Consider the following 13367-nt stretch of genomic DNA (forward strand, 5'->3'; position numbering starts at 1 on the left):
AGGCAGTGCTCCCCAGAACACTAAAATCCTGTGAGATTGGAGGTTACACATGGCGTGTGCCCAGCCACAGACAAGGATCAGACTCCTAATGCTGTGTTTCCATCTGTCAGAACAATTTAGGAAAGATAATGTACTGAAATCGTTACAAGTCAAGGAAATGACTCTGTCTCTGGACTTTTCACTTCAGCTTTCAGAGCTTGTTTTCTCACTTGTAAATGGAAATAAAAATAGCCTTATTTAACTCAAGGGCTTGTTGTAGGCTCAGATACGTATTAAAGAATTATGGCAAAGTAAGAAGTATATAAATTTAAGGTATTACTTTTAGGTTCTTGATGGAAAGGCTTGGGGAAGATGCTAAAAGGAATAATAATAGTTGTCAATTATAATTCAGCCAAAATTAATTATCTCACCCACAGATTAATATAACAACTGTTATATTTTGCATACCTCTAGGTTTTCTCCAATTTACCTTATTACTGCATCAAAACACATCTTTTAAAAATATTGTTTTCATTAGATGATGTCTTTGCTGAAAAATTCAAACTCTTATAAAGAATTCAAGTCCACTACAAATTGCCCTCAGTCACTTCTAATCTCATCTATTTCATTCTCTCTAAACATACCTTCTATGGTAGGCTGAATAATGACCCCTAAAGCAATCATATCCTAATCTGCTGAATCTGTAAATTTTACTTTATATAGCAAAGAATTCGCAGATAATTAAGTTAAGGATCTTGAGATGGGAAGATTATCCTAGATTGTAATGTTGGGCCCTAAATACAATCTTAGGTACCCTTATAAAACAGAGGCAAAGGGAGATTAGACAGGAAGACAGAAGAGGAAGATGCAAGAAAGAGAGTCTTTGGAGGAAGTGTGGTCATGCTGACTCCTTGGTATTGATTTTGTATTTCTGGCTCCAGAACTGCAAGAGAAAAAATTTCTATTTTTTTTAAGCCACATAGTTTGTGGTAATCTGTTACAGCAGCCCCGGGAAACAAATGCAGAGTTTGGTACCAGAAGTGGGATGCTATAACAAATACCTAAAATTGTAGATGTGGCTTTGGAATAGGATAATAGGTAGAGGCTGGAAGAATTTTGATAGCATGCTAGAAAAGGCTCTTGGTAGAGATATGAATGTTAAAGGTCTATTGAGGGCTCAGAAGGAAGTGAGAAACATGGTAAAGAAAGCCTATCTCATCTTAGAGAATCCATATATCATCATGAATAGAGCACTGATAGAAATGTGAATGCTAAAAGGGACTTCTAGGGAGGGGTAGGAAGAAATGAGGAACATGCTACTGGAAATGAGAAGAAAGATGATCCTTGTTCTATAATAGCAGCAAACCTAGCTAAATTGCATACTACAGTTGTGTGGAGACAGCTAGTAAATGATGAATTTGTATATTTAGCTGAGAAGATTTCCAAGAAAATATTGAAGGTGTGGCCTAGTTTCTTCTTGATGCTTACAGTAAAACAAGGCAGGAAAGAACTTTTGAGGGTAAAACATTTAAGCACAAAAGTACCAGGTCAATGATACAGAAAATTCTCAGCCTATGCAGATTGTAAGGAAAACACTAATACCAGGAGATTCACTTAAGAAAATGTGTTCTGGAAAGAAGGCCAAGAGTGTAGCTAAATAATTTTTGCTAGTGCCAAAGAGATTAGTTTTGTAACTCATGAATTCCCTCAACTATCTTATCTGAAGCCAGGAATAGAGATGGTATTATCCAGAAAAGATATGTTAAGGTGCCTGTTGTCTAATGGTGTGAATTCCCATGACACACACAGGAGAGCCACAAAATTTTTGAGAATGTTTTATCAGCCAAAATACTGCCAGCTGGGACTGAAAGGAACAGAGACAGGAAGAAACAAGATAAAACTGTTGTTAGACTCCCAAAATTCTGCAGGCAGGAAACAGCATGATAAAACTACTCAGCTGCAAACATGTGCTATTCTTAAAGAAAAAGGAAGGATTACCTGAAGGGCAGAGCTGCAGGTGCAGCGGCTAGAGTGTGGGAGCAGAGGCAGAGGCCTAAGCCATAGGCTTAGAGGGCAGAGCTTCAGGCCACAGAGAATTACTTCCAGGTCTTGAAGCTTAATTAAATTTGCTTTGATGGGTTTTAAAATTGATTGAAACCAAGGACACTTTTCTTCCATTTTCTCTCTTTTGGAACAGGAATGTATATATCTATTATAAGGAGCCCTGGTGGTGCAGTGGTTAAGTGCTTGGCTGCTAATCAAAAGGTCAGCAGTTTGAGCACACCAGATGCTCCAGGGGAAAGTGGCAGTTTGCTTCCATAAAGATTACAGCCTTGGAAACCCTATGTGGCAGTTCTACGCTGTCCTACAAAGTCATTATGAGTCAGAATTGACTCGACAGCAATGAGTTTGGTTTTTTGGTGTTTTCATAGCTGTTATACTATGCCTATCCCATCATTGTATTTTTGAAGCAGATTTCTAGTTTCACAAGTTCCCAGATGGAGAGGAATTTCGCCTCAGGGTGGCTCATATGCAGCATCTCATCCATATGTGATTTAGCTTATTTAGATGAGGAGGTTTGGGGCTTTTGGGCTGATAGATGAGATTTTGGTTTTTGATTTGATATCCTAATATGTTGGGACTTTTAGAGATGCATGGATTGAATACAGTTGTGTGTGGGATGGATGTGTATCTTTAGGGGTCAAATGATAGATTATAGCAGGATGAATAATGGTCCCTATAGGCATCAAATCATAATCCCTAGAACTTCTAAATGTTACTTCCTAGAGGGAACACCTTGATTTTGGTCCAGTAACACTGATTCCAGACTTCTGGACCCCAGAACTGTAAAAGAATAAAGTTATATATATATTTTAGTCCAGGCAGTTTGCTTTCATTTGGAAATAAATACACCCTTGAACAATTCTGTATAAGGCCACACTTGTGCCTCATTTTAAGTTTTTGGTCATATTGTTGCTATTATCCACAAGAGTTTAAACCCTAAAAAATCCTGTTTGTCCTTCAGAGACAGTTCAATTCCAGGTCCTCTTGAAGTCTTCTCTAATGGTATATATTAAAAATAATGTCTTCTCCCTCAGAAGTAGAACTAACTTTTTTGTAGGCTTGGTGAGAAAAACAGTGTAATTGATAAATATACAAGGAAATAGGCATATCCTGGCACATTCAGGATCTGAATAGCAAATATACATTTAAGGTGAAAGAAATATTTCACTTTTGGTAAAAAACAGAGTTAACTGGGGTTCAATGAAATTACTAAAGACCAATAAACTGGTTTTGGTATTGGCCATCCTTCCACGCACCCTTGTATGTGTCTCCTTCAAGCCAGCCCTGATTAGCAATACCCATTCCTTGGGACTTTTATCAGTTCCCCCTCAATTCTCTTTCCTGATATCCTTTGACTCCTAATGCGTGTACTAGTATTCCACAAAATGTTTCCTGGACAATACAGGTGCCACACACAAAAAGTCTTCTTTAGTCAAATGATTTGCCAAAAATGCTCATATTTTTCACCACCTATCAACTCAACTATACATTATCATATTATAGCATCTTAGAAGCATTGTAGCAACGGGCCCCACCTAATACTACTTTATACAGCTTTGTTATAAAACATATTTGACCATGGAATTTTTTCATGTGAATATTTTTTTTTTTTCTGGCATACACACTTAGAAACATAAAAATCAAAAATTCCAATATTTCTTCATCAATTTATTATTGGCACCCAATCTGATTCCAATAAACCTTAGGAAGCTTCTACTTAGTGCTATCCTATGGTCCACTAAATAGAAATGCTCTGAAGAGTTTAACAGATTGTGTTTAAGAACAGATACATGAAAGGGTGAAAACACATTCTTCATGTGGCCATTTAATTTACAAATAATCAGTGGATTAAATTAAGATGTTTGTTTGCTTATTTGTTTTCCTTTTTTCTGTAAATCAGGAATGTTGTATTTTCTTGTTGATTGTGGCTACTAGGCCATGTCTTTTGTTAATTAGCTTTTGAGAGATGAATAGCAATGAGTTTTCCAAATACATTTCAGTTCATTCTCCTTCACAAAGTAGATGGCTGTGCCTTCACTTAAATAGTGGAATACTGTGGACTAAAGGGTTACCTCAAGAGCCCAGGTTGCTCAAGCCCTGTACATGCCAAAGAAAGGCCTGTTTACCAGACGACTGGCTTTTGATTCATTTCAGGGAAATAGCTTCTGAGCATTTGGAATATCCGGCCTAATAAGAGTCTTTTTGCATGCCTGAGGCTTTGGGCTATGCTGTACCAGTTTCACAAGAGAGGTTATGCTAACAATGTGACTTACAGTGAATGCCAATTTTTGCATGTTAGATGCCCTGAGCTATGCTGTATCACTTTGGATTCTAAGACTGAGTAGCTAAGATCAGTCACTCAGGCGCTGCATGCCACTGACTGACCCCCAATAAAACCGTTGGGCACCAAGGCTCAGGTGGCGACATTTTGCATGTGTTCTCACACATCATTGCTGGGAGAAGTAAGCTTATCCCCCTGTGACTCTACTGGATGGAAGCAGACAGCTGGAAGCTTGCCTCTAGTCACTCGTGGACTTCATCTATATGCCTTTTCCTTTTGCTGATTCAGTCTAAATCCATTATGGTTGTAATAAACCATAACTGTGAGTATAACAGTTTTCTCAGTCTTATGAGGACTTCTAAGGAATCGTCGAGCCAGAAAGTGGTCTTAGGGACCCCGACACAAATACCTACATCTACATGTTTTCGTATAATCGACCATAATTAAAGGGCCAAGTGGTCTTAATACCTAGCTCTAGGAACTCATATAAAAATCTGACAGTAAACTCAAGATCACCCTGCCTTGAAATTTCAGAAAATCCACCCCCCTCCCACCCCCAGAGCAATTCTAGCTCCCTCATTATTAATTGAAGAAGATTCCTTTCCCTAATAAATACCACTGGTGATGGTAATGATAACAAACAGTGTTGCTGTTGTTAGGTGCTGTGGAGTCGATTTCAACGCACAGCGACCCCTTGTGTAGGTAATGAATCAGAGAGACCCTGTGGAGTCTATATAACATCTGTATGGAATAAATGTTCATTTCATGTGATGAAAACTTTCCCCCAAAACAGCTCATCAAGTAAACCAAAAATCTTGGGGAATCATTTAATAAACAAAAAAATGAACATTTTATAGATGGAATAAACTTCTTTTTCTTGCTTGATGTTGATTGACCTTAAGAAGGGCAAAAACAGTACAAAAGACCTACTCGGCAGCCACACGCATCCTGGAGTTCTGAGGAAGAAAAGGGATCCGTGTGCCAGCATGAAGAATTCGTCCTAACAAAAAAAAAAAAGGAAAAAACCAGAGTGATTTCTCAGATTACAAAGCTGTCGTGTTTCCACATAAAAGAGAAGCCCATCTCACTAGAACACAATTCACAAGACAACCGTCTCCGACTGCCTCAGAGGCAGCACTCTAACATTTGTTTTCACAGCTTGAGCTGTTAATCTGACAATGTTTTATTACAATGACAGTATTTCCATTATATTAAATGTTGTTCACTCAGTTCGTTGTGCTACATATAGACTGAGGTTCCCTGTGCCGTTCACTGGGGGACTGTGGGGTTTATTGTGAACCCTGAGGCTCCAAGTCTCAAAGCCAGGTATCTTCAACCCCAAGAAGCAACAAATAATCACAATGAGCTGCTAATTCCTTTTCATGACATGACACAGTAATCTCCATTAAAAAAAAAAGCACACAATAAATTTCCATCTTAAAGAAAGGCTGAGCAACAAAACTGTTTGGAAACAATTTGTAGTAATATTTCCAAACCCACTTTTACTCCAAAGTCCCTGTATATTTTTTTTTCCCCCTCTTGGGCCCATGCTTTGATTTTTTTTGCAAATCTAAAGTTGCTTTAATAATGATAATTATTCTCAGTTACTCCAAAATTGGGAAAAAAGGAAAGAAACTGGCATTTCCTGAATTATAAGCACTCAGATATTTTTATCAAAATCCCCAAATAGTCCCATTGCAGAGGAATAAATAGAGTTTCTGAAAAGTGAAGTAGTCGCCTGAGATCACACTGTGTAAAAATGGGTCAGCCACGACCTCCAAGCCCTCTCTTTGCCCTTCACAGTGTTACTTCAATATGAGATGTAGTTGTTTGGTGCTATTGAGTTGATTCCAACTCATAGTGAGCTCATGTGACAGAGCTGAACTACCCAAGATTTTCTTGGCTATAGTATTTATGGAAGCCAACTGTCAGGCATTTTTCCCACAGAGCTGCTCGGTGGGTTTGAACTGCCAACTTCTTGGTTAGCAGCCGAGCTAGATCACCAGTTACAACACCCAGTTGAAAAAAGAACAGTCCAAAGAAAAATTTGCCATTTCTATTAACCAGACTAGCAAAGTACAATTCCTAACTAATTTTTTGAAATATCAAAAAATAATCTAAAGCTTCCCCAGTAATACTTTCTAGGCTAATTAGCTTATGCGGACTCCAATTTGGGACTTAGAAGTTAACATGTAAATAAAACCTAAGAGAGTTATATATTTTAAGCAGATGACCATACCTGATAATTATTTTTAAATAAATGACTCTGCTTATGCTTCTTAAAATCAGCAGACCCTTTTTTCTTCAGATACGTGCCTTAGACGACTTTTAGCAAGTGCTTATAACTTAATGGATAACCTTAAAAATTATTTTTCGTCTTCCGAATTCTTCATTATTCTCACCCTAGCTTCCTTTTATAAGTAAAAATGTTTGAGCATCAGAGTGATGGTATTTAACAGATTTTTTACATTTTTGAAGATCTCCCAGCCTCCAGCAGTTTTTGTGTTCAAACAAAATATTTACTATGAGTATTCATAAAAGGGACAGAAAGAAAAGATGACATGTTAGCAACTCAGATGTTTCTACTTAGAACATGCCTTCAGATTTTAGGAACCTAAACATATATGCCTTTGATTTCCCTAAAAGTCTTCAGTGGGACTCTATAGTTTCAGAAAAAATATGCCTTAAAAGAGGTCACTTGGTTCTTTGGGTTTGGAAAGACTGGATTAAACAGGTTTCTTCAGTGAAAGGTTGCCTGGGATTTTTAATAGTCTAATGTGCATTTCAAGTCTGGAGGAGAGAGAGAGAGAGATGCTACTAGGAGCTATTCTCTTGGGAGTAGTGTTCCAAGACACACAGACTTTCCTAGAGAGAACAAGAGCTCTCCACAGGGGCTACCCTGTTGTTTGCAGTAGACCAGTACTCTTTCTATAGAACTGGGGGCACATTGTTGTAAACAGAAACAGAGAAAGGATAAGTCACATAGGCTGTAGGGGGCAGAGCTGAGATTTGGAGTGCGATAGCCTGGTTCCAGAACCTGTCTTCTAAACCACTTTAATGTGATACCAGATGTAAGACATTCTCCACACTTTTGACCCTTGGCCTCAACTCTCATCTTTTCAGTCCCCTCAGAGGGAACCTGTCACCAGTCATGCCAGGCTCCCACATCATGAGAGTCCATAAGGCTGGTGAGTTTTCCAATGTTTCCCAAGAACTAGAAACATGAGATCGCTGAGAATATCCATCATCACATTTCTGCCACCTAATCATGATAGTGATTCTCTTGAAATTATGAAAATGAACTTTCAACTTTTCTCCACGTGCCTTTCTAACTTAAATAGAAATATATGGAGCCCTGGTGGTACAGTGGTTAAGAGCTCGGCTGCTAACCAAAAGGCCGGCAGTTCAAGTCCACCAGCCGCTCCTTGGAAACCCTTGACAGCACCTAACAACAACTATCACTTTTGCTCTGTATTAAAACATTAACAAGAGTGGGATGGTGGAGTGGCCATGTGCTTCAGAAATAACAAGCAAAATTGTCAGTGGAGTTGTCACCTTCTAAAACGAAGCTAAATAACATTTAAATCTACCAGTCTGCTTCTAAAACTTGGCAACTTTAGCACATTTTAAAATTTAAATTTCATACCATCTACTGTTATGAGAAAGCTTATATTTTCAGTCAGATTTATACTACAATAGATTTTTTTGGAGCTCTTTGTTGCCTTCTGTATGAAAATGAGATAAAAGTCAGAAGTTCAACATAGAATCCTTGTGTGTGATGCTTAGAGTTGACTATCTCAACCTAAAAACAACCTATAAGCAAAATCAAATCTATTATTTGAAAATGTTTCCTGTAATTAATAATCAAGCAATTGCTAAAGTCCACCAAGCCTAAGCCAGGCTCAATGCCGTAGAGTCGGTTCCTACTCATAGCGACCCTACGGGAAAGAGTAGAACTTCCCCACAGGGTTTCCAAGGAACAGCCAGTGGATTCGAACGGCTGACTTTTTGGTTAGCAGCCCTATGTAGGCCTTAAGCACTGCTGCACCATCAGGGCTCCAAAGTCCACCAGGAAGAGAAAATTTAGATATTATTGAATCAATAATGTTTTACACTTACAGAGGGAAATGTACTTGTTATAGGTAGAACTTTTGCTTTAATTTGGGACCTTAGTAAATTAAACCCTGTTTGTGTTACATGGACAGAAATTGTTCCAAATGTAAGTATTCACAACCTCTTTGTATGCAGCACCCCATTCCCGCAGGCCTTTTGCTATGCTGACCAGGAAAAAAGGGTAGAAATAGGTACAAAATGGGAAGGAGTTAAGGATAGACTCCCTGGATTTCACAAAGAAAAGAGGGAGGAAGATGAAAAAAAACACAGATCCAGGAAGGCAGAAGAAAGGGCAGAGGTGACAAACAAGGAAGGCTGCCTGCAGACTGGACTGAAGAGAAGGAACAATGGGGAACAGAGAGAAACCGGAAGCCATTGCTGCACTTGTAAAAGTAGTAGAAAGTAAAATAGTTATCTAAAGAGAATTTTTAATATGTTCTGCTGTCTTTTACACGTTTATTCTACTTCTTGTTCTTCTGGAGAAATGAGATAAAAGAAATATCTCTTTCTGCCAGCTCTTCTTTCTTTCATGCAACTCTGAGCCCAGGCTGGACCACTAGGGGCCCTGGGTTACACTTCAATTTCTGAGATGGAAGTGTATTTTAAATTTTGTATGTTTCATTAGAAGAGAGGAAAATAAAAACGTCACTAGGAGAGCCTGTACTTGGTTAAATCAATTTTTTTTTTTTAGTTGTTGTTTTGCAACAGAAGACTAAAGTGAAATGACATAGTTTTCTGTTAATTCTTCCTTACTGAGACCATTAGTACTTACACTGTCTCTACATAATTACCAACATGACAACTGGGCAAAATGTACCATACAAATTAGAAAACATATTGCCAATATTGCATTACTATCTGGTTTTTATATGCATTACTTTAAAATATACACCTTTAGCACTGAAAACATCATTATGGTTTTTGGTCACTTGTATCGCTTGTCCTACCTGACATTGTAAATTCCCTGAGACCAGGGACATTTTCTTTAGGAATTCTGCTTCCCACCACAGCACTTTATTTATACTGGACCCTCAGTAAATAACAGTCAAGCAAAAATAGACAGTAAGAACTATTTATGAAGAAAGGCATGTTTTATAAAAGTTTCATGAAAAAGTTATCCCTATATTATCATACTTTCAAATCGTAGAAAAATAATATTCAGTCATTCACCCCAAATGGATGGTATTCACCTTTTCAGTTCCTTCAGTCAAAAACAAATTATTATTATAAAATTATAATCTTTTCATAGGAACAAGTTTTCCCTAAAAGTAAACAAGTCACTACATAATTGGTACTTAATTGCTACTTTATTCTTTTTAGTTTTGTCTTCTATTAAGAAACTTAAACAATATTAATTATTAATCACTTCTTTGCAACATTACAAAGTGTGGGTTTATGAAGAAAGGGAAGGGACAATTATGTAGCTTATTTTAGGTCATCTTATATGGCAACACCTATTAGCCCCATTCAATAATCACCTGTGTATTAGATTAAAGTCCATGTCATGTTGTGTACATTTGTGTCATAGAATAACCAGTCATGGAGGGAAATAGTCCTCCCCAGTCTACATGTTATGTGTTCAATGTCTGTGCTTTTGCATAGGGCACTGCATACTTACAGGTCTGGGTTTAACTTGGCACAGAGCAGATCCTGATCTCCGAACTTCCTCAAAAGCATGGGGGCCAGGGCCAGGTCATCATTCTTGCTGCTGAGCATGGAAAGACAAAGGAGTTAAAGAGGAGGTTGTTAGTATATGTTAGTATATATACTGTTATCTAGTGCTGCTGTAACAGAAATACCATAAGTGGATGGCTTTAACAAAGAGAAATTTATTCTCTCACAGTCTAGGAAGCTAGAAGTTCAGAGTGTCAGCTCCAGGGGAAGGCCTTCTCTGTCAGTTCTGGGAGAAGGTCCTTGTCACCAATCTTCCTCTGGTCTAGGAGCTTCTCAGTGCAAGGACCCTGGGTGCAAAAGATATGCTTCACTCCCAGCACTCCTTTCTTGGTGGCTAGAGGTCTCTCTCTTCTCTGTTCAATTCTCTTTTGTCTCTCAAATGAGATTGACTCAAGATATAGCCTAATCCTGTAGATAGAGTCCCGCCTCATTAACATAACCATCTCTAATTCTGCCTCATTAACATCATACAGGTTAGGATTTACAACACATAGAACAATCACATTCGATGACAAAATTGTGGACAACCGTGCAATACTGGAAATCATAGCCTAGCCAAGTTGACACATATTTTGGGGGGACACAATTGAGTCCATAACATTCCACCCTTTGCTATTGTTGTTAGGTGCTGTCGAGTCAGTACCAATTAATAGCGACCCTATGTACAACGGAAGGAAACACTCCTCAGCCCTGCACCATCCTCACAATCATTGTTATGCTTGAGCCCATTGTTGTAGTTACTGTGTCAATCCACCTTGAGGGTGTTCCTCTTGTTCCCTGGTGCTCTACTTTACCAAACATGATGTCCTTCTCCAAGGACTGGTCCCTCCTGTTAACATGTCCAAAGTACATGAGACAAAGTTTCACCATACTTGTTTCTAAGGAGTATTCTGGCTGTACTTCTTCCAAGACAGGTTTGTTCATTCTTCTGGTATATTTAAAATTCTTCACCAACACCATAATTCATCTTTGTTCTTCCTTACTGTCCAGCTTTCACATGATATGAGGCAATCAAAAACACCATGCCTTGGGTCAGGCGCACTGTAGTCCTTAAGTGACATCTCTGTTTTTCAACATTTTAAAGAAGTCTTTTGCAGCAAATGTGCTCAATGCATCATGTTGCTTGATTCCCTGACCGCTGCTTCCATGGGCATTGATTGTGGATCCAAGTAAAATGAAATCCTTAACAACTTCAATCTTTTCTCTGCTTATCACAATGTTGCTTATCGGTCCAGTTGTGAGGATTTTTGTTTTCTTTATGTTGAAGTGTAATCCATATTAAGGTTGTACTCTTTGACCTTCATCAGTAAGTGGTTCAAGTCCTCTTCACTTTCAGCAAGCAAGGTTGTGTTATCTGCATATCTAGAGTTGTTAATTAGTCTTCCTTCAATCCTGATGCCACATTCAAAAGTGCTTCCACATTTTATGTGTCTGTTAGAGCAGCACCCTATTCTCCAGGTACCAAGCCTGTCTCAGTTATCTAGTGCTACTATAACAGAAATATCACAAGTGGATGGCTCTAACAAAAAGAAGTTTATTCTTTCACAGGTTAGGTGGCTAAAAGTCCAAATTCAGGGTATCAGCTCCAGGAGAAGTCTTCCTCTCTCTGTTGGCTCTGGGGGAAGGTCCTTGTCATCAATCTTCCTCTGGCCTAGAAGCTTCTTGGCCCAGGGACCCCAGGTCCAAAGGACACACTCTGTTCCTGGCTTTTCTTTCCTGTCCTTCTCCTCTCTGCTCAATTTTTTCTTTTCTCTCTCAAAAGAGATTGCCTCAAGATACAACCTAATCTGGTACATTGAGTCTCACTTCGTTAATATAATGGTCTCTAATTCTGCCTCGACGTCATAGAGGTCAGGATTTACAACACATAGGATAGTCACATCAGATCACAAAATGGTGGATGATAACACAATACTGGCGATCATAGTGTAGCCAAGTTGACATACATTTAGTGGGGACACAATTCAATCCATAACAGTATACTTCCACTTCCAATCTCGCCATATGCTCTTACTAAGCTGATTCACGCAAATGATTCCTATTAAGTGAGATAAAGCTAATTTTTCAATTTTTATGGTAAAGTCAAATCAGCAATAGTATTAAGAAATTTCTTAAAGACACATTTTGTCACCATGATATGTATACTTCATATATTTGCATTTTCAGTGTAAATATTATTTGCTCGTTTCACTTAATACACTGTCATAACCATCTTCACTCATAGTATATTTTTTTAAAAAAATGAGTTTTGAAGGCTGCATAATACCGTGTTAATATGTTACAATCTATGAAAAAATATTTTCTTAATGTTGGGGATCTGGATTGGTTTGAATATTTTTTTTTCTATTACATCACCCTGCAATAAGACAGCTTCTTATATTTATATATTGTTGCTTCTTTATGTGACCTATATTAAACTTCATCTTCTTAGGATGAAATCCTCGGTACGGAATCCTACGTGAGCTTTAAGTACACATTGAATGATAGTATTTATTTTACTGGCAAAAGTCTAAGAAGTCAATTAATAGCTCAGCATTATTGAGAAGGAAGGTCATAGATGCTGAATTTTGTTATTTGAAGATATCATCAGAGGTTAGACACTCTATCCATCTAGGTTTGGGAGAAGTAGTCAAACAAACTCTACGTAAATCTATACATGAATTGCAAGAATTGTGATTTGAGAAACTATAGGGGGAAAAGATGTTTTAAGCTTTTCTAAATTGGCTTGATTGGAAAAGGGGCTCATTCCAATTAATTCAAATTCTGAATGATAGTATTTACTAAAGAACATAGATTTACTACTTTCTACAACTTACACTGTATCATTTACAAAGTACTTTCTAGTAGACATCTTTGGGAGAACCTATACCCAAAATAAAGAAGAGTGATGTGTAATCAGCATTATTGATTACTTGTGTACAAATGACTTGGCAGCAGAGTCTGACCTCCTCTATCTTCACAAAGAGGAAGCAGAATCAAGATCAACAGCATAAGGCTGATTCCTATGAGGCAGAGGTCAGAAAAGCCTGCTCTCTCTGCCATCTTTACCAATTCTGACAACAACTGTCCTTCCCACAGCACTGTCTACTTCTCTACTGGGTTTGCTAACTCATTGCAATGGCCACACAGAACTCACAGGAAATACTCACGATTATGGGGTTTATTAGAGAAGTAACAGGCTACAGTTTAGGTTCAGGAATGCTCAGGATATAGTCCTTCCTTCAGGACAGCCACTTCTCAGCAGTGCTGGCAGGCA

The 13367-nt window shown here is 38.1% G+C and overlaps 1 protein-coding gene across 1 annotated transcript in view; it reads right to left on the reverse strand.

The window, feature by feature from the left end:
- ABCA13 (ATP binding cassette subfamily A member 13) overlaps window positions 1-13367 on the reverse strand; it is a 572876-nt gene that overhangs the window by 151462 nt on the left and 408047 nt on the right. Inside the window, 2 exon segments of the mRNA XM_064290236.1 lie at window positions 5255-5324; window positions 10056-10145. Of these exon segments, the coding sequence (XP_064146306.1) occupies window positions 5255-5324; window positions 10056-10145 (160 nt within the window).

Source organism: Loxodonta africana, chromosome 8 (assembly GCF_030014295.1).
Source record: "Loxodonta africana isolate mLoxAfr1 chromosome 8, mLoxAfr1.hap2, whole genome shotgun sequence".
Taxonomy (NCBI): domain Eukaryota; kingdom Metazoa; phylum Chordata; class Mammalia; order Proboscidea; family Elephantidae; genus Loxodonta; species Loxodonta africana.